The sequence below is a fragment of the Trachurus japonicus genome, chromosome 5, assembly GCF_045865225.1.
Source record: "Trachurus japonicus isolate A0001 chromosome 5, Traja_1.0".
In the NCBI taxonomy this organism is placed as follows: Eukaryota; Metazoa; Chordata; class Actinopteri; order Carangiformes; family Carangidae; genus Trachurus; species Trachurus japonicus.
This window is the reverse complement of record NC_140911.1, coordinates 9,866,734-9,893,728: the sequence shown is the minus strand read 5'-3', so window position 1 is coordinate 9,893,728 and position 26,995 is coordinate 9,866,734. Positions and strand designations below refer to the sequence as shown.

Sequence of the window (26,995 nt, the reverse complement as noted above, 5' to 3'; positions counted from 1 at the left end):
TAAACTTCTATCTATGAGTAAAATGTGAAAACACAAGACCGAGTGGATGTTTACAAAATCCCCTCAAAAGGTCATAAAGGATATGTATATGTTGAATAGTGAGGAAGTGTATTGATGTGTGTGTGCATTTAATGACTGTGTCCTTGAAATTTTGTGACTTTGTTCTGCTGGATGTTCATGTGCAGTCAAAATATGTTTCCCCAAGTGGCCATTTCCTGTATTTCTAATGAGCCAGACCAGTGAGTTTCTGGGGGAGTTAAACTGCTGCAGTCCAGAGCTTTGGCCCAAAACAAAACAAAAAAAGAAGAAGAAAAATCCTCCCACCAAATATCCAAAGGTCTATCAGTGCACACTCCTCCTCCCTGGATACATTTGCTATTTAACCTTTCACACATAAAAGTGACTCAGAGCAAACTAACACAGCCCTGATAACAAAGTAGTGACATCAGGACGGCCAGTGCAGACCTGTCACACGTCAACACACAGTCGCTTTCTGTGCCAGACAAATGTGACAAAAGACACTACTGACACTCAGGCATCAGGATATGATCTAGAGCACATATTTAAAGTTCTGCAAAAACAAAAAAAAAAGAAAGAAAGAAGTACAATTATCCAAGCAACACACCCTGCATGGTTGCTCCATCTGCTGCTGCAGATTATCACAGAGGAATGCTATTTGGGCGAGACAGTAAAATCAAAACCCTCTCCTGTAAGAGCTCATAAAAACAAGCCTTGATGTTCTTTTATAATGAAAATAAATCGGGATATTCTCAGCACACTCTGTAAACACACACACATACACACACATGTAACACTCTCAAAACAACATCACTAACAGGGATCTGTCAGGTTTTGGTGCTTGCATTAACTGGTAGCACAGCAGGCATTGCCCCAGCCTTGATTTAATATCTCACCAGGACAAAACAGACTGGACTCCCGGAGGCTGACCAAGAGGCTCTCACATTCCAGCAGAGAGATAGAGAGAAAGAGAGAGAGAGAGAGAGAGACCAACAGAGACAGAGAGAGAGAGAGAGAGAGAGTGAGGTCTGACTTGGATTAGAGCCAAGATAGTTTTCCTCCTCCTGTGTGTTTCCCCTACAAGTCCTTCATTGTACATACAGTACGAACCAGACTAACAGACGCTACGGCAAAAAAACAACTCCAAGTACATGCTTGTATTTACAGACTGGCTCACAATGACAAAACAAAGACACACGTGGATACTTTTAGACTAGTTGCTCAGCACATACCACACACAAACACACACACATAGACATACACACATATGCACACACCTGCTCTTCCACAGCCACATCCTGCAGGGCCGGGTTGTCCCGTGGGCCTCGGATCCAGCTCAGTATCTGGCCCATGTTGGCTGAAAGTGCCTCCGAGTGTGCGTATGTGTGTGTGTGTTATGTGTGCGTGTCTGTCAGCCTCTGCCTTGTATGTCGGCTTTCAGCATGTTTCCAACACGCAGGGAAGAGAACGGGAGAGAGAGAGAGAGAAGGGGAGGGAGGGCAGAGGGAGTGAGAGGGGGGCGTGGTCGGGGAGCAGAGGCAGAGGGGGCAGTGGAAAGGCTCCGGCTCAGACGTGGAAGTCACAAGAAGAGGCAGGGCTGTAACTCTCTGGGCTATAAAGGGAAGTGAGCTGACCGTGGACTGACTGACACCCACCTGATGAGGGGGCATATCTGAGCTGCTTCTTGGGGGAAACAGACACCTCTTCAACACAAGCACACAAGCTTAAAAATACGCACACAAGGGCATATACGTAAAACTATTTTTGAGTTTACCTATGACACCCCTAACTTATCAACAAGCACACACCCAGATTTATAATGATACACAGGCCTTGAGCACACACACACAGAGGCGTAGAGACATGGACGTAGGTACGCAGTTATGTACACACCCTAATGTGCACTCAGCAATAAAGCAGACCTTGTGCAACTATCCTGCCTGACTAAGTCCCTATGAGAACAAAGGGAGAGGCCATTATTTAGTTTTTCATTACATCTGCATCGACTCTCCGCAAAGGGACATCCGGCTGAGCTGCAAACGTCTTAGGCAGGGAGTGGTATTGATTAGATTGAGGTTCTTTCTTTCAACATCTGGTCACCCGGTCAACATACCATAAACCACTGTCTGAGCCGAAACAAAAAGCTCTATGGAGCGAACATTGATTATGTGCATCCATACATACAGACTGATGACAACAGCAACAAGTGTCTTTCAGAAACAGGCATGTACTGTAGGGAGTGTTTCTGGCGAACACATGACTAATTGATATGCTGAAGCTTAAGGGCTGGGTGTTGGCTCGCTGAAACTTCACCTACAAGATTTTTTCCAAGTCACAAGAAGAACATAGTCAGCAAATTATAGCAGTGGGAAAAAAAACTGCAATAGATTCTATGGTTACCTCTGATGAGCACACACAGACTGACCGAGTGTGGAAAACTTGCACAACACTGTATTCATTGTCGTTGTGGCATTTTAAAGTAAGTGCAAAGTACAATTCTGGTCATATCACTGAGGTTTTACATCACCTATGACTTGTGTATTGCATCCTTGGGTGGAGTGAGTGGACACAATGCCGCATCTGAATGAATCACTGTGGAAGAATCAGTCTGACAGCCAAGCCTTTCACTTAAAAGAGTTTTAAAAGCACACCTCAACAACAGAAGCTGGAAAAAATGTTTAAACCAGCCCTACATGAAACTCCCGTTTGTGCAGCACACAGCTCAAATGGTGACTTAAACTCCATGAACAGGTGGAGATGTAAGCTTTCCCTTTCAACAGGCCAAATTTAATTCAAAGGTAACACACACTGCAGTGACACAGTAGGTGTAATATGATACTGAAACTGAGCCACAGGAAACAAAATCCCTTTAGGATTTCTTTACAGAGTTAAGACTTTAGACACACATTAATACCAGTGGAGGATTAAAGACACGCATGCTTTAGGACCTGATGACAGAATATGAAAATTAGCTCCATAATACAGAACTGCGGAGACAATTACATCAGATTCAACAAAATTCAGCTGCGGTATAATTTATAAGTGTTGTTTTCAAACTGTGTATATTGTTCAAAAGACACCAGAGAAGTTAGTTCGCTCCATTGATTTGTCAGCAGTGGTGGAGACGGCTCATGGAGGCAATTAAGTAACTTTAAAGTTCAACAGCTGCAATTTGCGTAAAACGATTAAGCTCCATGTCTGAGTCATAACTGTCATATAACAGACAGACCTGATAAGTGCACTTTTATATTCAGTGTTTATTTACACTTAGATCAGGATTATCCCCAGATAAAGGGAATCATAGGAGTTATAAAATGAATTTGTGGGTCACATGGTAGAGTGTATATCATTAACTCTCAGCCCAAAGGTTTGTGTTCAGCCTGTGGCCCTTTGCTGCATGGCATCCCTTTCCTCTCTCCCCCTGACTTTCCTGTCTCTCTCTCTCTCTAACTGCACCTATCATAATAAGGGTGCAATAAATATAAAGAAACAACTTTAAAAACATTTTGATATACACTATGTACTGTTTAAATCCATTTATATAACTAACAAAATAATTATTTGGGATAGAGACAGGTTTCGAGTCTGCAGTTATTTCATTTTTGTCTGCGGGGAGTCACAGTGTCAGTCGCAGTGTTCAGTGTCGTCTGTTGCTCCATCTGTTTCACACAGCGATGAACTGATGGCATACAAGTCTATTTTTCTTTCCCTCCTCCACCTGTCAATATGAAGGGGACAAACAAAGCACGTACAGCACAGGTACATGTCTGCATGTTCCCGTGCATACACACACACACATGCAAACAGTCATGCTTTAACATGTGTGTAAACATGCACGCCACATAACCTGCGGCATTGGCACATTCCCTGTCAGACAGACACACCTTTGGCAATGTAAAATGCCATCTGACCCAGCCTGTAAAACTAGCTGTTGCACCATGGGAAAAAAGACAAATGATGGATTGCATGATAATCTCTTAAGGAACTATGTAAACTTTTATCACTTGTGTGACATGTGGTGGTGTTGTAATGTTTTTCACCTTTTAACTTGACATTTGCACAAAAAGATTCAGTTTAACGGCGTAAACAAATGACAGTGATGAGCTCAGTATCTCTAATATTGCCCATGTAATGAAAATAAGGAAATACTAGATGTTGTCTTTAACATGTTTGCGTAAGTGAACATGAACATGAGTGTGTGTATGTGTATGTAATTGGACTCCTCTGCTAAACTGGTGCTCATCTTTATATTTAGACCCATGGCTTACGACAGCCACTGCTCTCTCCACCACACCGGATTCAGACATCTTGAAACCCGGCACATCACCTCCTCACACACTGCGTCACCTACATTCAATGATGTTCTCAGAGGGAAACTATACGACACATAACTGTAAAACTTCACATCCTGAAAATAACCTTACATCATTTTCTAAAATAATAGAGACAAAATCCTGATAAAGATGATCACGACTCTAATTCAGAATAAAAGATTAACTGGAAAAGGTGAGCTCAAAAGTCAGAGTGATGATGAATTTTCCATGTTGCTAAATGAGCACAATGGTGGGTTGATATTGAAAGCTACAGATGAAACTGTGCGAGGTTACCACTAACTCTATTGCCAAGCTCACAGGCCGCAGGTGAGAGCGTTAGTGTCACCTCCTCCTCTGCACACAGAGGGAGCACCAGCACCTTTCTCAGGCAAGGCAAGGCAAGGCAATTTTATTTGTATAGCCCGTTTTTACAAACAGTTTGTCTCAAAGGCTTTACATGGCATCGTAACAACATCCTCTGTCCTTAGACCCTCACATCGACTGAGGAAAAACTCCATGGAAACCCTTTTAACAGGGAAAAATCGGAGAAACCTCAGGGTGAGCAACAGAGGAGGGATCCCTCACCCAGGACGGACAGACATGCAATAGATGTTGTTACAGACAAGAAAACAGTTTACAGTTTGTCACAGAATGGAATCTCAGGAAAAATCTCAGGAAACAGGTTTACAAACCATAGCTGAGGAGGCAACATTTGCAGACTGAAACTATGCACAGCAGAGGGAGACAAACACAAGCATAGATGTTCCCTCTGACCTTTAGGCTGCTGCAATCCAGCACAGGCATTTTAATTGACAACAGTACACACCCATTTACATTATGACTTCTTAAGACAAAAACCGTTTAATAAGGTGGATCCAAATAACGAATTTGTGTGGTTGGACGATGCTAAGAAGTTAAAACATCTTTTTCAGTTGCAAATATTAGCATTTTCTTTATTTCTTGAAATGGGCAATTAGACGAAGAGCAATAAGATGAGTAAAGTAAGTTGTTTATTAATGTGTCGCACTTGTGTGGCAGGTAATACCAACAGGAAGGACTGTCTAGTTTTCCCATATGGGATGGGCAACAATGGTGGCATGACATGAAAATAAATATAAATTCATTCATTCATTCATTCATTCATTCATTCATTCATACATACATACAAGTATGTAACACGCTATGGGAAAAATATTGAGGTAAAAAAAAATACTCCCCAAAAAACACATACACACACATTTTAAAATGAAAATCTTATCAAATTATATACAATATTAATCAGTGTTATATATGTGGCAATATCAACTTTATAAAGGGAGAGAAGGGTTTAGAAATTGATACATATGTTATAATGATTCATTCATGTTTCCTGAATAAATCTAGTACTTTCTATTTCATCCTTTCAGAGTGACCAAATTTTGCTGAAGAAAATCGAAACTGCAACTCAGTGGGCACAGTTAAGCCAAAATAAACTTTTCAGTCCTGCTTGCGGAAAAAAAATATCAATACTGCTCCCCTCAGAGTGCATTCATGAAACAGCCGGGGGAGGTGAAAGCTTGTACCTCGCCAAAACAGGACCCTGCAGTGCGACAGTAAGCTGAGGAATTGCTACTGTGTTGGACATCCAAGTCAAGCGCAGCTGGGAAGAAGCTTCTTCTTTACACAAACACACATGCAAACACGTACACGGGCTTGTGTTGTTGTAAGTGCAAAGGCTTCAAAGGCTGAACAAGCATTTCCCAGTAAATTCAATGGGATGTCTGTACAGGATGTAGTGATTCAACCCATTGTGCTACTGAGTTAGTTACTTAACATCAGATAAAAAATGGTTCTTCTTGCACAATATGATCATGTAAGGTCTAACATTACAAAATTAACCAAGTAAAATTGCCTGGCCAGATACACGTTATTATTTCTATCAGCTATAGACCTAATAACTGTATGTCACTCAAATAATAGATCCATATCTTACACAAGTTGAAACAGGAGACTGCAATCTCCCTTACATCTGATTGTCACCTTGAGGAGTAACTGGAACTAGTTTACTGCCGCTGTGTGTGTGTGTACTTAAGTTTATCTCAGTTCAAACAGTAACACACCCTCCTATATTAATTCCGTGAGTGACAGAATATGGGCAAAGCTCTTGTAATTTCAAAATAAAAAGTACAGCTATGTTCATCTTGTGCCAAGTTTGAAGAGCGTTCAGCACAGCTCATACAGTCCAGGACTAGTTGTGCTGGTTTGCTGCAATGAATGGCAGTGCTACAGCGACTATACTGTTGCCAAGCTTGACTTAAGAGTTGACAAAGTGTATTGCCACAGGGACAGAATGAAGCAACAGGGGAGGTGAAAAGAAAAATGATGTACTGTACTCACAAAACTCATCCAATACGCTGCGTACGCCATGAGGGATCCAGAGCAGAGAGAACACACTGGCCTGAAATCAAGTATTCACCCTGCACTGCCACTCTCTCCTGTCTTCAACACAAGATCCTTGCTCTCATGCCTCTTCAGATAATGGTGTGCCACTCCCCTCACACCTTAGGAATTATCGCACAAAGATGTCTGTGCTGTAGTCTCCCAGAAATAAATCACCCTTTTGCAACTGGCTCTTCCGCATTACAAAACAATAACCACTGACCTGTAGCCCTCACAGCTTACTCTGTAGTATACCACCCCTTTGTGCGCACACGCAGGCACAGACACACACAGTTTTCCAAAGAAGGAACTTGATAGAGCACAAACTTGTTCCCATCTGAGCTGTGCAGTTGCTGCGGGTTGGGAAGTAGATCTGATAACGCTTTTCAGATTTTCAGCCACTGGCAACAACTATTTATTGATTGTATGTATGTCGATGCTGAATTATTGACAAATCTAATCGATACCATGCTCTGCAACATTCTGTGTGACCGTCCGTCCAACAACAACAACAACAACAACTATGTCACATATATAAACAGAAAGAAAAAAAATCTTCTGACAGTGGCAGCAACAGGACTTCATGCAACTTTTAACATCATCTACAAGATGAACGAGTCATTCCTCGGTACAATAGAAAAACAACGAACTCACCCCCGTCGCCTCCTTTGTGTTTTTATGGTGACCATGGCCTCTTTTCTTATGTGGCATCTTTTAGATCACGGATGGATTAACTTTTGTTGCCTGTTCGCCCTCGAGTTCTCAGATGGAAATCAAGAGTCAGAAACTAGGCTGATCTGCCCCCTTGGTGCAAAAACAGCTGCCCCTCCCGCAGTGAAAACTCGGGACTTTGATGACTGATAGTTGGCAAAACAAAATGTTTTATCGGTATGTGTGTGTGTATTATATGTGCGTGTGCGTGCGCGTACTTATATGTGTGTGTTTAAGATGGAGTCGCAGCAAGTAGGGTCTTGTACGTTATCAGCCAGGTCTTTCATTATAGTGGGGTGTTCACTTCAGGCTCCCAAACACTTGGAAGTTGGTAAAACACACATCTGGCACTACTTTTATCATAGAATAACATTTGAAAACATTGGCCAATATGAAATAGTTGTACATAAACTACACTACAGTGGGTGATTCAGAGCAGATTTAGACATATGAAAGGACTATGTGCTGCAAACAGACGTGTAACACATGTTCCATGCACGAAAAACTAACAGTCTGGGTCTTTGGCATGATGGGACACACCCCACAGCCCAGGGAAGAGTTGACTCACCGCTGATGTTATCCTTTTCCTCTCAGTGAGCTGCCGCCCTCATGAAGTACAATGCTGCGCCCTGGTGGGTAAAACATGGACCGTCTGAGTCAACACAGCCACAGCATCTGGCATCAATGAAGGGGAAAGACATTTTGTATTTTTTGTTTTAGGTAAAGCCAAGTAAGCGGTGCTTCAGTCAGAGGTCCACTGCGGGCCTCCAGCCTCTAGGGGGCCTCCAAACCCCACCTGTCTGTGGCCTGCTTTTTAAAATAAATAAATAAATAAAATAAAATAAAATACACTTAACATAAATATATGTTTAAATACAAATTCCAGCCAATTAATGTAGAGCTATTTTATCTTCAAGTTGCTGGAAAAAATAATCGGTCTGTGTTTGTTGCATAATGATGACGACACAGGTCATCACCATAGTGACCAACCGTGGGAATTTAGCGGTAAAGCCAGCTGGTTGCTACTATGCTAACGGAAATTGAATGTTGAAGCGGTGACACAGCAAAAATAAACGTTTCTTAAAAAAGGATAACCAAAAAAACTGAAACATACCGTCCATGTTCGATTAAAACTCGGCTACTCGGCATTAGCAAAGAGCCTGGAGCGGACTATGCTAACGTCATGGAGGAGGAAGGCAGTAACGCAGAGGATGACATCGAGGACTATATTATGGAGCTGGGTTTAAGGTAAGCGACGAAAGGGGGGGGGAATTAAGGTTAAACGTTTTACACTGGATTTTCGTTCCTACGACGGCAGTTGACTTGTTACCAGGGTAAATCACCACGGCTACACACAGGCTACTAAACTCTGGCAGAGGATCAGAATCGAAGTTGCCAGCGGTCACTACTGACCAATCAGAGACCTGAAAAAACTGACGTCACTCCTACAGGATTCCGACGAGACCAAAAAAAGTTTAGTGATAAATAGATATTATATAGACCAGTGTAATCATGTGGTCTGACTCTTTCCATGTGTCCACTTCAAACTTCTAACAACCAATTTATTTGTATGGTAATGTTATTCAATGACTGTATTTCTGCTGTACCTCAATGCAGTGATGTGATCCAGTTCATATGCATTTCCTCTTAAAGAAACTGTCAGAACAACAGCACTGGTTTTTAATAACATGACAAGATATCATAGCAGGTCAACAAAGTGAATATCAACTATCAAAACAAAATGAATTCATCTCTGAGATGCATTTCCTGTCTGCCCTGTCTGCCTTTCCCATAATCATTCATCTCTGTTGTCATAGGCGCCTGTGATGTCAGTGGTACACGGAGGAAGGAGTGACAAGTTGCCAAGGTGTCCGTCCAGTCCGATGCCCTTCAGAGACAAAGTGCGTGTGACCTTCACACTTCCTGATAACAGTATGAACACCCCTACGTCAGTGAGTTGTTTTCTCAGTCTATCACCTGCAGAGTGATGCCAATCTGAGTGACAGTGGAGCAACATTTTCACAGCATCCTCTGATAACAGGTGACCTTTGTACAACGTTGGTTGAGCTTTGGTAACAAAACTGATTGGAATAGATTCATAACCTTTGACGTTCATTACGCAAAATGTAGTGTTGTTGACACACCGCCATCTAAATCTACCGGACCAACTAAAAACTAGTCAATAAAACTATCAAAACAATTGTTTGACTTATGACAGATATGATTCAACAACTCTCTGGTTTAGTCAGGCTGGAAAGCTTTTAGATTTCTCAGGGCGACATTCACTTAAAGTTGCAAGTTGTGTCTGTGTGTAACACAAGCAATATTACACAAAGTGCAAAGGTTCAGATTATTGTCATATTTTTAGTTTTAGTATGAAAACAAAATGTATCTAACACTCTCCGTAATCGCATTTCTATAAACCTTATTTTATAGTAACAAACATTTTTTAGGGGACAGACAGAGGAGGTTTGTGAGATCTGATCTGACTGTCTGTGGCTACAGATTTGTCAGGGTGGGTGAGTGACAGCAAAGTACATCTGTCCTGATGATGAGGTTTTTTTATGTGTTTCATGATATAATGCCTTTTTTAAAAATTGAATTTCTGTTTTTACTTTAAACCTTCACCATATTTTGAAAAACCATCACATACAGTAGACACAGAACCTGACAATGACTTACCAGTAAATGTCAAAAGCACTATAATTCTTCTGAACAGTAAATGTGAGATCTGAGATCAGCAGGAAGTGCAGCTGAAGTCTTCACATCCATTTGCCACAGCTAATTGGTCTTGGTTGCATTACCGTCTGTCAAAGTGGCTCGCAGTCACTTTGGCTTTATCTGCGTCATTCTCCGGATAAAAGCAGTGGGCTTTCCTTCACTGCCTGCCTCTGGAGCTGGAAAAATAATTAGCTGACGATACAAGAGCACCTCTGACCTCATTTGACAAAACTCATCGGTGTGTGTGTGTTGGTTGTGTGCGCTGGTGTGTGTGTTCTCTCAGAGGAGCAAGGAAGGACCGGATGAGTGATCTCAGGCCACTGTGGTGAAATACACACTCACACGGTGGAGAGATGAGGACAGAGGATGTTGAGAATCAATGAAAATGAAGTCAAGGATTCAGTCCTCTGTAATGAATCTATCATCTCCTGAAACCAACTGTACGTGCTGCTGATTTTTCTGCGGCTCTTCAGCCGTGCGTCTCCGTGCTGCCGAGCTTTGGTCAGAGCAAACAGCTGTTGCTAGGTAAAGGTGGATTATACTGCAGATCAGGTGCAGACCTGTTTGCACATGGCCAGATGAACAAAGGTATCAGTCATCATCAGCTCTGACAAATCCAACTCTCAGCAATTAACAAGCCCACTCTATTTTCAGACAAACACTGTCGATCTGAATAAAAAGCTCCTTGTATAATAGTGCTCTTCTTGCTGCGTTTGTTTACTCTTCGTTTACACAGTGTGTCCTACATGAACTGCCCCCACACACAACCTGCATTGTGCTCACAGGAGGGAAAAATAACATCCTCACTTACAGCACCTTTATCTCTGGGACATTGTACTCATCTGAAATCAGAGCACATCACTCACTGTTTCCATTGCTCAGTAAACAACTTCATCAGCACTTGCAGTACACAATACTGTTGTTATAAATAACTGCTAGCAACCGTACACAATCATACTCATATTTAAAGTCTGCACTGGGGCATGCTTTAAAAAGTGTGTAATGTGTATTGCAGATTTTCACTACACTAAATTATGTTTTGAATGTTACGTTTACAAAATACTATTCATCTACTCATTCAGATCTTTCAGACAGTAGGTACAAATATGAATACTGTAAATAATGGTACCATTTTAAAATGTTGTATAATAGCAGCCACTGATGTTGCGTGTCTCATTACCAGAGCTATGACCACCACAGCTGACAGCTTTACATTAATGATCAACATTTTATGAAGTTATGTAATCATTTGAATCATTATAAAGGGACAGCAGATGTTAATGAGCTCTAAGCTAACTCTTGTGCAATGCATCAGTCGGCCCCTTTACAAATAAAACAGCCCTAAATAAACAACTTTCAGTTATTACTGATTACTATCTGATTTATCTGGTTACTAGCATGGACGTATTATATTATCTTTATTCTTTATTCTTTATTCTTTATTTTTGTCTTCTAATAGATCCACTAGTTTCTGAGGAAGGCTTTCTCTGATGTGTTCCTCCTCCCTCCTGTTCACACCGGCGCTGGAGATCCCTTCTTAAATCAGGGTGACAAAATCCACAGTCCTGTTCTGTGTACAAATACACTCTGCACTGGATCTTAGGGTTGAGATGAGGCTTCAGGTGTCTCACTTTGACTAATCAAATAGATATTCTCCAATGTTTACAGTCAGTAGTCTAAAAACCCTGTTTATTGTTCATATCAGCACCTGCTTATTTGCTTGTCCATTCAAGATATGTGTTACTGCTTGAACTCTACAATTGTATCTCAAGTGGCCGTTTTTACATTATATAATAGCTTCAAATTCAGAGTGACCGTTTTATTTCTAAAGCAGAGAATAACAGGACGTCTGTTTTTGCGCCTGAGTAACATCTTGAATGCATTTTTGAATCTTTGCATTGCTATATTGTCTGAGATTTACACAGTTACAACATGAACATGTGTTTGTCTGAATCTGTTGTTTACAGCAGACACATCCCTGTGTCTGGTTTCAGTTTTCATCTCATCTCATCTGCAGGATGTGAGTCTGCGGCGTGAACGTGGAGCTGTCCACGGTGCTGAAGCCTTTCCTTCCCTCCCTCCCTCCCTCCCTCTCTCTCTCTCTCTCTCTGGCAGGACGGGGTGGGGAGAGTTTGATCGATATCGATAATATTTTTCTCACGGATAACCTTCCGAAAAAAAAAAATCATGATGTCACGCCGATCGCCTCGCGCTGATAAAACAGTGAAGATGCTGCGCGAGATCCGCCTCATAATGATCGATATGTATAAGTGTGAGCAGTCTGATAGAAACAGATTGGATTCATTCGATCACAGATTTGTATATAAGTGTTTATATCTCCACCGTCTCTCCTCCTATTCCTCCTCCTCCTCTTGCTCCTTCAGGGACAAACAGTGGGATATTTTTAGTCGTACCCCTCCTCCTCCCGTTTAGACTTTCTCCTTCAGGGACTCGAACTCACATCTTGCCGAAGGTAGACGCCAACTGACGTCAGAGCTCCCGTAATTTGACGTGTAGCGCCTCCTCCTCCTCCTCCTCCTCCTCACCATCCCACCCCCTCCCGCCTCTTCCCCCCAAACACACAGCTCACAAACCAGCCCTCCCAATCACCAGTGTTTCCTCTCCTTATCGGACAAATAGCGCGCAGGTTCACGCTCCCTCCATCATCATCTCAGACAGCTGTTTCCTGAGGAATAAACAAGGACATCTCTTTTTATTTCCAACAACATAATTGTAGTTTTTTTTTTGTTGGCCGCTGTTTGTATATAGGCTATAATATATATATATCATTTTCTCATCTGGTTGAATTTTTCTCTGAGATGGAAGTGAGATGTCGTCCAGCGGTGATGTGTTGTGTTCTTGCCGTCCTCTGCTCTCTGGTTCCCGGCTCGTTGGAGTCTCTTTTCGGGGACAGACAGTACCTGAACGAGTGGGCTGTGGAGATCCCAGGCGGGCTGGACGCTGCGGAGGCGATCGCCAGGGAGTTGGACTACGAGCTGGTCCGACAGGTAGGTACCAACGCCCTGGAGCAAAACACCAGTTTAGATCAGGATTAAAATAATAATAATATTTATTTTTTAAAAGGCTTCTAATGACTCTAAAATAAGGTTTGTGCTCATAGCTTCTCTCTATATTATTTATTTTGCATGACATTAAAGCTTTAAAGCTCCAGTACAATCTGATGTCTAATATCAGGCATGTCATTTAACAACCATCAAACAGAAAACCATAAAAGCCCAGTGAATCATGGGATGTTAATTAAGCCTGCAGCAGCATACTGTATAAACAGTGTCTGTGTTGTAACAGCAGAGCAGACCCGGTAATAGCTGTATCAGTTATTCCGCTGTGCTTGATAAGGCCATTAGACTCGTTGCTTTTATGATAGCCCAAAAAGCACACACTGCATTTTCAGCTTCCTGCTAAATTAAAGGAGGATTTTAATCAACCTATGACTCACTGTTGTTTACACACTGGTCATAATGCACAGCCAGGGGACTCTGGTTTTCATTTAATGGCTCAGTGTCTTTTCCAGAATATGACACTGACTAATGGTCAATCTCTTATATAAAAACATTAGGTCTAGTCTAAATCATCAAGCCCTTTAAATCATTCTTATGAAACCTGTAGCTGTGGTCAATGATTAACTGAGCTCTCAGGTGTCATGGATACTGAGACACACAATATGCATCCTCTCCTCCTCTGCTACATTGCATGCATCCTTCAGTTTTTCATCATCTAATAGATGAATATTTTAAGACTTTCAGTATTTTTGCTGTTTTACATCATAGAAGTGGCATCAGTTTGGATGTTGTATCCCTAAAGATGCTTGTAATGCATCCACAGAGAGGAATACACACCTGCAGGCTCAGTGTATTGTGTTTAATTTGTTTGGTTTCTTACTTTCTTTCTTTCTTTTTGTAATCAAATTTCTGTTTGGTTTGTTTTCAACTGAAATTAATTTAGATATCTCTCTCCATGTAAAACCACACGTCACAGAAAATGTAAAGGGCAGAACTTGATTTCATGTTACTTTCCCAAAATCTGAATTCCTGCAGGAGATGAAATAGTGTCTTTAGACCTTCTCGTCAAGCTTCAGCAGCCAGATGGCTGGTATTATGTCATTTCCTATAAAATATTTAGCCTGTCTCATGCCATGTCGTCCTCTGTGCAGATTGGGGCCCTGGAAGACCATTTCTTGTTCAAACACCGCAATCATCCTAGCAGAATGAGACGAAGTGCCAGCCACGTCACCAGGCGATTGTCAGAGGATGACCGGGTGAGTGATCTCTGGTCCCGGTCTGCGTCATATCATCCTCACTGTCTCATTTTAAAAAGATTGAATTGACCAAATGTCTGTGTGTATGTGTGTGTGTAGGTGCTGTGGGCAGAGCAGCAGTATGAGAAACGTCGCAGCAAGCGAGCGTCCCTTGGGGGGTGCAGGGATTGCCCAGTGGATAAGCTGTTTGATGATCCCATGTGGAACCAGCAGTGGTACCTGGTGAGTTTCAAACAGAGCCTGAACATCCCACAGACACAAAAACAGTGAGTTTGGCTTGTCTGGCTCAAACACAATGAAATATTCAACAAGTGGCTTAACAATTCATCTACCTCATGAAAATATCATTGCACTTTTTTTCTTTTTCTTTTTTTTTTACCTCCGAGTGCTCCATAAAGCACAGATTGATAGGTTGATATCCCACTCTGCTGGTCGTATGTTGTGCGCTCTGTGTCTGGTTGGGCCTTCTGTTTACATGCAGCTGCTCTGGTCTCCCCTGAGACAGACTGAGGCCCTGTGAGAGCTGAGCTGCTACACTGTTGACCGCTCTCTGCCCTCACAGTGCCAACAACAGGCCTGTGGCAGGAGGCAGGAGCTCACTCAGTGTATGTGAGCAGCATGTTATGGGTGTGTCAGCAGCTCTGCATTGATGCATGTACGAGAGCATTAATGTAATTTTTCGGGAGTGCAAATAATACAAACAATGAACACTCTCTTCTAACCAAGAGAGGAAAAATCATGAAGACAGCCAAACAATAGAATTGCTATCAAGCAGTTCTCACCAAAAGAGCCATTTGCTTAATTGGTAACACAGTCCATGTGGAGATGAGAGGGGTGGGGAGACTATAATCCAACCGGATGGAGAGTGCAGTAGAGTAGAGCACCATGCATTAAGTCCCAATTTACCCTGAATGGGATGTTTTAGCCCATTGAGGCCAAGTAGCAGCAGAGAACAGTAGATTGTCACAGCTGTGCCCCCCCACCCCCCCTCCAGATCCATTACTAACACATTTACTTTATCCTGACCACAGCCTGACCCCAAACAGCACCACTTTGAGTGACATATTTGCTGATTTTGATCCATAAGCTTAGGATAAACTTGGCCTCCCATTGACCACAACACACACAATGACATAACAGAGGTTCTACACGTCTGGGCGGAAATGGAGGGACTAGTTTACGTGCTGCTTTTGTGTATTTTTTTACATTGTATAAACCAGATCAAAGCACCAAAGACACAAAGCCGCTTGTTACTCAGTTTTCAATGCAGCTAAGAATTTTATTTTTTCACAATGACTCAATTAACCGTTATTTTCTTCTTAGATTACTTTTACAATTCAGTAAGTCCACGATGGCGCCACTAGATTTCTTAAACCCAAAGATATGCAACTTACATTGATATGAATCATAAAAAAAAACAGCCAATTCAATCAAATCAGAGAGTTTTTAACATTTATGAACAATTAGATTTGCACATTAATTAACTAAGCAAAGGACTGTTTAATCTCTAAAGTCTGTTATTAGTTATTCTGATCAAGTATTCTGTATTTTGCTTTCTGTAGTGTAAAATTCAACAATGCCTTTCTACAAAATGTAACATGTGATCTTTAATATAACTTAACTTGAAATTAAAAAAAGAAGAGTGAAAACACATTTAATAAGATTTTAATTTTCGGCCTGAGAAAGGTTTCACAACATAGTTACCACAAGCTGGTGAACTAGGGAACCGGTTTATCACACCTCATTGCACATCACCAGGATTAATGTTAGTTAGCCTGGTCAGTTATTACACTGATTATGTTTGATGAATCACAGTCTTCACCTCAGTCGCTCTCAGTCGTTTCTCGCTGCTTTGCTAGAAAAAACAAGGGTTGTGTACGTACGTCGGTGTGTGTCACATCGGTGTATGCGTGGCGTGTGCATTTCAGAGAGCGAGGGAGGGGAGGGTAGACTCGTTCTCTCAGCCTCCACTTCTCCGCACCTGCACTAACTGAACATGAGTCACATGCTTACGGGGAATAAGAAAACAAATTGAGGTGAATCATTTTTGCCGATCAGGGATGATGACACTAATGGAATTGGCTCTAAAGTGCCGCTCGGTATATTTCAGCATGAGGCCTGTGTCTGTGTCACTGCAAAGGCTGTGTTACAGGTCATCTGATGCATCGTGATTCACCCCCTCTCCACCACCACCGCCACCACCACCACCCCTCCCCCATCCATTCAGAAAAGACAGAGCTAAGCAGAAACAGGTGCAACATCGATAAGGAGAGATGTTTCAGGTGTCATCTTTTTGCATCACCCATTATTTATGTTTTTTTGTTTTTTTTTTCTCTCAGAATGGATAAGGAAAAGTGCAGGCATTGTCAGAATAGATGATTGCTGGCATTAGTGAGGGTGAAGCTGTGTGACGGAGGTAGAGGCCAGTGTAATGGCAGAGAGGATGAGTGTCTTTATCTTTCAGGAGTGGGTGACTGCCTGATAATTCAATCAGGGAGTGACTCATACTTGTAGTATGCCTGCATGGCTCTGTGTGTGTGTGTGTGAGAGAGAGAAAGAGAGAGAGAGATTGTGTGTGTGTGTGTGTGTGTGTGTGTGTGTGTGTGTGTGTGTGTGTGTGTGTGTGTGTGTGTGTGTTCGTATTCCATGGCTATGCAAGTGTCAGTCTGTATCATTTGTGCATGGAGGGATCTCTTTGTGTGCTGTGTGGCCGCTCACTTGTTTCATAAGCTGCTACGTGTGTTTGCTGTTTACCATTAAGATCTATGCATGACAGGCCACTGACGGCAGCAACAAGTGAGTCATTTTGGTTCTATAGCAAAACAAGATATGAGCCGATCAGGAGTGGAAAACCTTGTGAGGAAAAAATTGTGCTTGTTTGTGTGACCGTGGGACATTTGCTGTGTATTTCCATTGAGATGTGAGCTCTGTTCACTATCAGCTGGTGGTGGTACTGTCCATAGAGGAAGAGAGTGATCCTAGTGAGAGGTTGGCGGCGGGGGGTGGGGGTTGGTGGAAGCAGGGAATCAAAGTGGGAGCAGAAAAAAAAAAAGCCGATACATCACAGGGATGAGTCACATCTTGGGGTGGCGTTCTGCAGTGTCTGTGCATAATGCGCAGAGAGCGAAAGAGCAAAGTGAGTTTCTTTTTTTAGTCTTAGCCGTCTCCAGCTCTGAATCATACTCCTCCCCAGGCAGGGAGACAAACATGGGCCCTTCTTACTCTCAGTCTCCCCTCCCAAAAAAAAAAATCCCTGCTGATTTTTCCATTTAGAAAAGGCTCAACAACCCACCACGCTCTGTAATATCATCGAGCCTCAGAGGTGGATTTCTAAATAATCCAACGTGGGGGAATTGGGTGTGAGGAAATCTGTAGATGCTGTGAGGCTTCTTGAGGGTTAAATTAATCAGCAGAGGTGCCGCTATCATTATAAACCCTCTGGCAGCCATCTGAGCTGGAGGCAGCAATCTGCCCACAAGTGGCCATACAGTAGAGTGGACTCAAGCCTCGAGCCCTGACAAAGGAAGAGCCAACAATCCAGTAATGATTTTTCTGTAAAGGTCAGTGGAAGAACGAGCAGACGGGCCGAGCTTGAAGAATCTACTCTGGCTGACCTTTGTTACCTGACATGATAAGACTTTAGCCTGTTTACATAAAGTGCCCTTTTCACTTGTTTGAGTCAGTCATATGTGTAATTTTGCAGCAGCAGCAGCTCTACTTACTAACAAAAAAAAAACCCTCTTTGCTCATCTTCCAGCAAGACACGCGGACTTCCTCCTCGCTGCCGAAGCTGGACCTGCACGTGATCCCCGTGTGGCAGAAAGGCATCACAGGCAAAGGAGTGGTCATCACCGTTCTGGATGACGGGCTGGAGTGGAACCACACAGACATCTACTCCAACTACGTAAGACAGTGTTTCCATGGAGACAGCCTCCGTCGTCTGGGCCTGCCGTTGCCCTGGCAACGCTGCTGGTGACACCTTACAAGGCGCCTCATGAAGACAGTAATAAGTCTTCTATATGATAATGTCTGCCTCTGAGGGGCTTTGAGGGGCGTTTTAATCTGCGGATTTCAAACAGGCATTTTTTTTTCTGTAAGCAGTGATGTCGACTCTGCTCCCTGCATTTAGGGATGCAGAGTTTGAAAATATTCCAACATCTCCCTATAATATTTTGACAGTGTGTATGTTGAAAAAGATAATTGCAAGGCAATGGAGGCAAACATGGCTGTATTTGTTGTGATTCTGGCGTTTCTGTTGACAGGAACTCAGATCTCGGAGCTTTTAAAAAGCCCCATCTGTGGTTTGGTGTCACTCCCAGAAGCCTCAAAAGTGCATAGAACAGAAGAGAAAGAGCGCGACTGAAGGAGGGAGAGAAATAAATAATGTATGACAACAGAGCTGATGGAAATGACTCCCACTGTAATTAAGTTAACACAGATTAATCAAAGAGGCTCAATCAGCTGAGACGCTCATCCTTAACAATCAAGGCATATGAGCAGGGCCGCATTTGCATAAATTGATAGCAATAATTCTAAAATGACAGGCACAGGCATCTGATTTAGATCGGACATTAAACCTGTTGCTGAGAGGCAGCTTTGAAATAACTAATCAGCTTAATTTCCTGTTTAATAAGAAGAATTTTTTTTTTTTTTTTTTACATTTTCTAGCACAGCAGAATGACATGAAAGACAAAAACAGCATTTAAACTCCGCAGTTTGTCGTCGCGTGACGCAGCCGTCAGCTTAAACAACAGCATCTTCAAGCAATTTAAATGTTTCAGCAGAGAGCCTGTTGCCAAGCACTCCCTCATCCTCGGGGTCATTTAATATGTTTTGTTTCACATCACTCACTCTCTCCCTCTCGTCACCAACCATATATGTCTCCATGACAACCGATTGGCCCTGACAAGCTTTCATGGCTGACGTACACTGACGTCACCCTCAGCTTTCAGTAAAGAGATGATGTCTGATCATTTTTTCTCTCTGCTGTTTTTAAAGGATGCAGCAGCCAGCTACGATTTCAACGACAACGACCCAGACCCCTTCCCCAGATATGACTCCACCAACGAAAACAAGTAAGTGGGCGGCCGAAAGGTGCCATTCTGACATCACAACTCACTACACTAAACCTTACTTTTATATGAACCTGGAACAGAGCAGATCCTGGTCTGCAGGCTCAGGCTGCATCCTGCATCCTAACACGTTGTAGGAACAGACCCCGTCAACCAATGGGAAGAAAAACTTATTTGACTGTATCCAATTTGCTCCCTCTCCTGCTTTTCCTCTCTATATCTGATCTTTATGGCTTTCTATGTGCCAGTTTTCTCACATACACACAGACACACACACACTCCCCTTTTGTTGTCAGACTACTCCACAGTTCAACGCTTATTATCCCAGATGAACAACCACAGCCATACAGCCATTGTCAGATGACACAAATGACTCTGTCCTCATGTTTTTCTGTATTTGCACCATAACCAAACAATATAATGGCCTCTGAAATAAACAGATGAAAATATCAAAACACAATCCCTGCCAAAAGCTTAATGTGATGAACAACAGCAGAACCAAAATTTTCTGCGACACACAAACACGGGTGAATGTTTCAGGTGTATATTTAATGTGTTGTTTCTCCTCAGACATGGGACCAGGTGCGCCGGAGAGATCGCTATGCAGGCAGACAACAATAAATGTGGAGTTGGAGTAGCATACAACTCCAAAGTTGGAGGTAAAAAAAAAACTTTTCATATCTTTAATATAAACAGTATTTGTCACACTGCCCAACAGAATGTGCTGTCTTCATCTGTAACTGTGTCCATGTTGTAAAATGTAAAATAGAGATTTATGATTGAGACTTAAATTTACATTATTCAAATGATATATTTGATATTTGTTCTTAAAAACCACAAAGACTTGTGTGGTAGGAGCTAATGCTCTAAATGCACATGATTGTCAAATTGTGCATTAATTGACAGAATCATTTTTCGATTTCGATTTCGATTCTTTATTGAACATGTCATAGGCTAATAAAAACAAAAACAAACCAAATAACAAAAATTTAAAAAAAATCAGATAAGTGCATATTGGCAATCATCATCTCTAAGAGAAAATTGCCTGCCATGTTCCTTTCGGATACCACGGCTGCACAAACATGGATTGTCATTTATTTTATTTTTAGTCAGCAGAGAGCGACAGTTTCCTCATGGAGACCAGATGGTTGCATAATGTCACTCTCCAAAATTACTCAGCTCCAATCCAGTGAAACAATGTTTTGTCTATTACGGCTGCAAGACCTGAAGGGCAATGGTGGCCAGCTGGTTCTTACAGCACACTGGAAGTAGTCAATATTGTTTTGTTTTTTTACTGAATATGAATGACATAGTTATTGGAGAATATTCTTTATTTCCACTCTACAGAATAGACAGATATTGCCAATGTGAGTTTGAACATCATAAAACATAGAGCAACTGAACACTCTGCAAAAAAACAAATTCCCTCTGTTCAGGAATTCGTATGCTGGACGGGATTGTGACCGACGCCATCGAAGCCAGTTCTATTGGGTTCAATCCAAACCATGTGGACATCTACAGCGCCAGCTGGGGGCCCAACGACGATGGCAAGACAGTGGAGGGCCCAGGTCGCCTGGCCCAGAAGGCTTTTGAATATGGTATACAGAAGGTAAAGATAAGTTTGTGCTCACAGTCGGTTGGTGGGATCTCAGACTGAGGTTTCTAATGGGAGCTATTAACTGCAGCGGTGATGGGAATCAGATAGAACAGAATCAATAAGGACAATGTTGTCTGCAGTGAGGATTAAAGAGAAAGCATTTACATTGTACAGGATCTAATCCATGTAAAAATGGCTTCAGATTGTTGTAATTCCTACTTTGAATTGTAACAGTTTTTGTACACAAAGCTGTATCTGCAGTGTAAACAACAGCGACGTATCTGATGGAGCGTTTCTTTCCTCTGTCATCCTCCTGCAGGGCCGCGGTGGGAAAGGCTCTATCTTTGTTTGGGCATCGGGTAATGGGGGCCGTCAGGGCGATAACTGTGACTGTGACGGCTACACAGACAGCATCTACACTATCTCAATCAGCAGTGCCTCCCAGCAGGGCTTGTCCCCCTGGTACGCTGAGAAGTGCTCCTCCACTCTGGCTACAGCGTACAGCAGCGGAGACTACACCGACCAGAGGATTGTGAGTGACGCCACTTCTGTTCTGTTGTATTTTTATGTTACTTTAAACTAATTTTCTGTGATGTTATGTTACATTACATCTTTTTTTAAGTCATGATGGTTTCGTTAAAGGGATAAAGTCAAGATCATATCAATCGATGAAATTCATTTTTATGCTCAATTTGCCTGCTCGCTTTCAGACGAGTGCTGATCTACACAACGAGTGCACTCAGACGCACACTGGAACATCGGCGTCGGCCCCGCTGGCTGCTGGGATATTCGCCCTGGCACTGGAGCAAAAGTATGAATGCAATACTGATATTTTACTTTGAAATAATTCTCACTTCTATCAGTCTCAGTAAATACTCACTGCTCTGTCATCCTGTCCGTTAGCCCGGATCTGACCTGGAGAGACCTGCAGCACATCGTTGTCTGGACCTCGGAGTTTGATCCTTTGGCCAATAATCCAGGCTGGAAAAGGAACGGAGCAGGACTGATGGTCAACAGCCGCTTTGGCTTTGGCCTCCTGAATGCTAAAGCCCTGGTGGACCTCGCTGACCCAGCCACCTGGAAGCATGTGCCTGAGAAGAAGCAATGCATCGTCAGGGACGACTCTTTCCAACCAAGGTATCACTCAACTTTTATTTGTTTAGCGTGTTTGCTCTGTAGCTTCCTGTGTTTGTTTTACCTATAGTCCAGGATTTGTCAGGGCTGATAAACTTAGCTGCACTATATATTGTGCATATTATACACAGTATTTGCCTCACTTCATATATTAGATTGTAAATGCTATACTTTGTAATGGTAAAGTTAATCATCCAGTTCAATCCCCTTCAAAGTCACTGTGGTTGACAGTATGGCATTTAGGCCATGTATCTAATTCAGGAGATAAAGAGTCTCACCATGCAGTCTCACTGTTGCCCTGACGTTTTCGGTCCAACAAAGCAAACAGATAAAACCATCTGCGTTATTAAAGACGCATCTGTTGCTTTATTTGAGTAGAGTCGTGACAGTAACAAGTCTTAAGCTTGGGAGGGCTTTCAGTGCCATGAAAATGAATCAAAATGAATTAAAAAGAGGATTTTTCTATTGTTTTTCGTGATAACAGCTGTGATCGTTTAAATTTGAGGTCAGTTGTTTATGATGAACACTTTTGATAATTACTAATTTCTACGCAATGGGATCAAATATCCAAATGGAAATCTGCCAAGTATGTACAGAAACACAGAGGGAGGAAAACCTCCAGCTGCTGTCTGTCTAACCAACCAGATGTTTTGTTTTCTGTTCCTTTTTGGATTAGCAACCCAAGAAAATCTAAAAATAAATCTTTAAATACTTTTAAAAAAAACAAAAAAAAAACTTTGACTTGAGATTGTACCACCAGGAGCTGCTAAAGTCATCTGAGTTCTGATTCTTTAAGTGTCCGTTTTGTAATTTGCTTTGGATTATGAGACTCAATAGCACTGACACCCAGTTTCCCCATTACCTTGCTACATCCTTGTTTAATCCAGAGGATTTGGCTCTGCATTTCCGTCAATGCTTAGTGGTCTACAACCCCCTCCAGCTTTATGCCAGCTTGAACACGGAAATCCTTTCATTCATGTCTGGGAGAGATGGGGATTAACTGGGGTTTTTTTTGTAAATGAGTGACCAAAGGCACCCAATTCTGTCTATGCATCTTACGTACGCATGTGATGTATTTAATATTCCCCATGTTTAGGATCACAGAATAAAATGTTATGCATGCAGTGTATGGGGAGGTATTGCATGTTTTTTTCCACCCTGCTGCAGTTTCCCAGACCTGCGTACAGTAATGACAACGTGTCTGGGAATTACACGGCACGTGTGATGGTCTTGTGTTGTCATAGAGAGCTGTTTGTGTCTCATTCACTGCTATTTTAATGCATCCCACAGGGAGCTGAAAGCAGCAGGAGAGATCACTATAGAGATTCCAACCAAAGCCTGTGCAGGACAGGAGAACGCAGTCAACACGCTGGAGCACGTGCAGGTTGAGGCCAGCATTGAATACACCAGGAGGGGAGATCTGCACATCACACTCACGTCCCCAGCCGGTAAGACACACACACACACACACACACACACACACACAATCTCATACAAACACACACATATGGGTGCAGAAACAAAACCCTGAAGTGATCTCTCCCTCTGGGTGTATCTGATGTTCCCTTAGGTACCAGCACAGTGCTGCTGGCTGAGCGAGAGAGGGACACGTCCTCTAACGGCTTCAGAAACTGGGACTTCATGTCCGTCCATACTTGGGGAGAAGACCCTGCTGGTACCTGGACGTTGAAGATCACAGACACTGTGAGTTTCACACATTTTTGACAGATAAAACACACTTTATCAGACGTAATTGGAAAGTAGCCTGAAATCTCTACATGCAGTTGAAACAAGTGAGGTAAAACAACATTATTTCCTCTCACAGTCAGGCCGTATGGAGAACGAGGGTCGGATTTTGAGTTGGAAGTTGATTCTTCATGGAACAACGGAGAAGCCGGAGCACATGAAGAAACCTAGAGTGTACATCCCCTACAACGCCGTGCAGAACGACAGGCGAGGTGTAGAGCATATGGATGACATGATGGAGGTGAGGACAAACCTTTTACAAAGAAACCATGACTGTAGTGACTGTGAAACGCAAACCTGTGTCCAGTGATGGAGCAAACAAGTAGGATGATGCAAAAACCTCAAGTAAAATGGTAAAGACGTGATAATGGCAAAGAGAAAAAGACATGATATGGACCATGTCTATATTCAGATGCACACACTAAACGTCATTTTTGTTTGTGCAACAGCCCAATAACATGTCTCCTCTCTGTCTGTCTGCTCATTCAGGATCCCACAGAGGCCCGTCCACCTCCTAAGACAGAAACTGCGCAAGTGTCGCCTTCTTCCAACCCAGAGAAGGTGTCCAAAAAGCTCTCAGATTCCCCCTACTCCCCCACTCTGGCCCTGCTGCGTCTCCTGCAGACGGCCTTCAACAGGCAGACCCCGGTCCTGCAACAGCCCAAGGCCGTAGCCAGGGCGTCATCCTCCTCCTCCTCCTCCTCCTTGTCCTCCTCCTCTTCTTCCTCCTCCTCAAACTGGAGGAAGCAGCAGCAGCAACTGGACAGGAGCTTCTCTCTTCCTGCTACAAGACTCCCCCCTCAGAAGCTGTTCCAGGCTCTGGACCTGATCAACAAATACCGGGGCCCAGAGGACAGTGTCTACAGTGACTACAGCGACGGCTTTTACAGCACCAAATCGTACAGGCACAGAGATGACCGACTGCTGCAGGCCCTATTTGAAATGCTAGATGATGCCCGCAAGTGAAGGAGGAGAGGAGAGGAGAGGAAAGAAAAGAAAAGAAAAGGAAAGGAAAGGAGAAGAAAGGAGAGGAGAGGAGAGGAGAGGAGAAGAGAGGTATAGAGAAATATAAAATAAGGCGGTAGCATGGTTATGTGTTGGTCGGGGAGCAGAGGAACAAGGCGAAGAGAAGAGAAGAGAGAAAGTGGAGGGATGGGATGAGGCTTTGGAGGAGTGGAGGAGAAGAGAAGAGAAGAAACACGGAAAAGGAAACTCTTCCACTCAGTAGTTTTGATCCCAAAATGCTGCATATCTGATCTCTTTACATTCATCTGCCAATCACCACTCATGCATTATTCAGTTCATTCAATTGTGGTAAATGAACACAGTCCACATACAATTCATAAACATGGACTTGTTTAGAGCCTCTCTGCTACAACCTGTATGTCCATGTAGTGAAAGCAAAGTAAAAAAGCATTTCAACCATAACAGAAGGAGGGGAAAGCCTTGTCTCTCTTCTCTTCACTGCCTGCTCAAGCATGCCACCTTTAGAATATAACTTTTGTATTAGTATCTATATATTATCTATATATTATACAAAGACAATGATTGTAATATTGTTTTGAACACACTTCACATCTAAAATATTCACTTTCAAAAATCCATTTTCTATTTATACTTTTTGCATTATTCATACTCTTTTTTTTTCAATATGTTTCACTCTTATACATATATGTATATCATCTACTCACTTTATTCACTTTAGAAGACAAATTGATTCTTAAAAAAATGGAAGTCATTAAATTAGAGTCAGCATACATTCAAAAAACAAAATTTTAAATTGACCAGCTAAAACATGTTGACAAAAGATTTATTCTCAGGGTGTCAACAAAGCTCAAGAGAGTAAGAGAATTGTATTCTGGACTGTAAGTATTAAGAGAAATATATTTATTGTGAAACATTATTTACTATAAAAAGTATGCAGATGGCACAACACATTTGTACCAATACACTATTAAAAAGGGGAAAACATAAAAAACCTCAACTCTGCTGATGATGTGGAGCGACAGAGGGAAGACAGGAGAGTCTTTAAGCTGGAAGTAGAGATACATTCAAAGTGGGAAAAAAAATAACAGACAAATCTTCTTCTTGTGCAATTTGTTTAATTTTGTATAAGTACAATGCTGCATTAAATGAAATATTTTTCTAAGGATCCTCATAGTTTATGAAAATAATATATACAGTATCAAACCCTTGAACAGTTTATTTTCTCATGGCACAGTTCACTCGATAACTGCAAAGACAGTGTAGTTAACATGACTACCAATAAACACTGCCAAAATCTTTGCCATCAAAAAAAGCTTCTGTGTATTCAGTGGTTGTGCAAATGGCGAACATGTTGTTTGTTCATCACCTGTAATATGCCGACTACCAACGGTTCCTCAAATCCTACACAGATTATTGCTTTGATATTTGCAGCTGAACCACTTCTCGGGTATTATTATTATTTATTTGGTATTAAAGGACCTATCACAGCTGACCCAGGAACTGTAGTATAGGGGCTCTGCACTGCAATCGTCAAGCAGATTCATCTCAAACGCCTTAATATATGCTGTAATACATGTGCGTGCTCATCTCCACGTGGTGTAGATCAATTTTCCCGATGCTAGTCTTAAGTGTTGATGAAGCCTCTATGCAGAGTCTCTGTCCTCCAGCTTGGAACTGCCTGCCCCGCCTCTCTGCCAACAAGGTGATGACAGGAGAAAGAAGATGTTTGGGACAACGCTTTACATGCACCCTGTAATTTATCCATTCTCTAGAGTAGCCTGTGCTGTTTTCTTTATGTTATGTTTCTGACTGATGCTTCAGTCCAAAGTTGTTTACACAAACCAATATTATGTTGCAAAATTCTGTATGGATGTGTAAAAAAAAAGAGATAATAATAAGATTTATCGTAATAAACTGCAAAGTGACCTCTTGAGTCTGTTTGAGTCTGTGGCAGCGTGCAGCGACTCCGGAAGGTGATAAAAAGTGTAAAAATACAAATGCA

The 26,995-nt window shown here is 42.2% G+C and overlaps 2 protein-coding genes across 4 annotated transcripts in view; one reads left to right on the top strand and one right to left on the bottom strand.

Annotated features, from left to right (window-relative positions):
• The window catches only part of cast (calpastatin), a 31,957-nt gene extending 30,402 nt beyond the window's left edge, over nt 1-1,555 (bottom strand). The window contains exon 1 of one of the 3 annotated variants that reach the window (XM_085776084.1): nt 1,296-1,555. In XM_085776084.1, the coding sequence (XP_085632210.1) occupies nt 1,296-1,370 (75 nt within the window). In that variant the 5' untranslated portion in view covers nt 1,371-1,555. The remainder of the gene's footprint in view (nt 1-1,295) is intronic. The other 2 variants (XM_085776086.1, XM_085776087.1) reach the window with 2 other exon arrangements.
• Nucleotides 1,556-12,175: 10,620 nt separating this feature from the next.
• Nucleotides 12,176-26,919, top strand: pcsk1 (proprotein convertase subtilisin/kexin type 1). Its single transcript, XM_085776081.1, has 14 exons — nt 12,176-13,189; nt 14,353-14,457; nt 14,557-14,679; nt 18,215-18,361; nt 19,456-19,532; nt 20,100-20,188; nt 20,966-21,138; nt 21,446-21,658; nt 21,837-21,937; nt 22,030-22,263; nt 23,551-23,708; nt 23,831-23,964; nt 24,086-24,247; nt 24,496-26,919. The coding sequence occupies exons 1-14, from the start codon at nt 13,001-13,003 to the stop codon at nt 24,970-24,972; spliced, it is 2,382 nt and encodes a 793-aa protein (XP_085632207.1). The 5' UTR covers nt 12,176-13,000; the 3' UTR covers nt 24,973-26,919.
• Nucleotides 26,920-26,995: the final 76 nt, after the last annotated feature.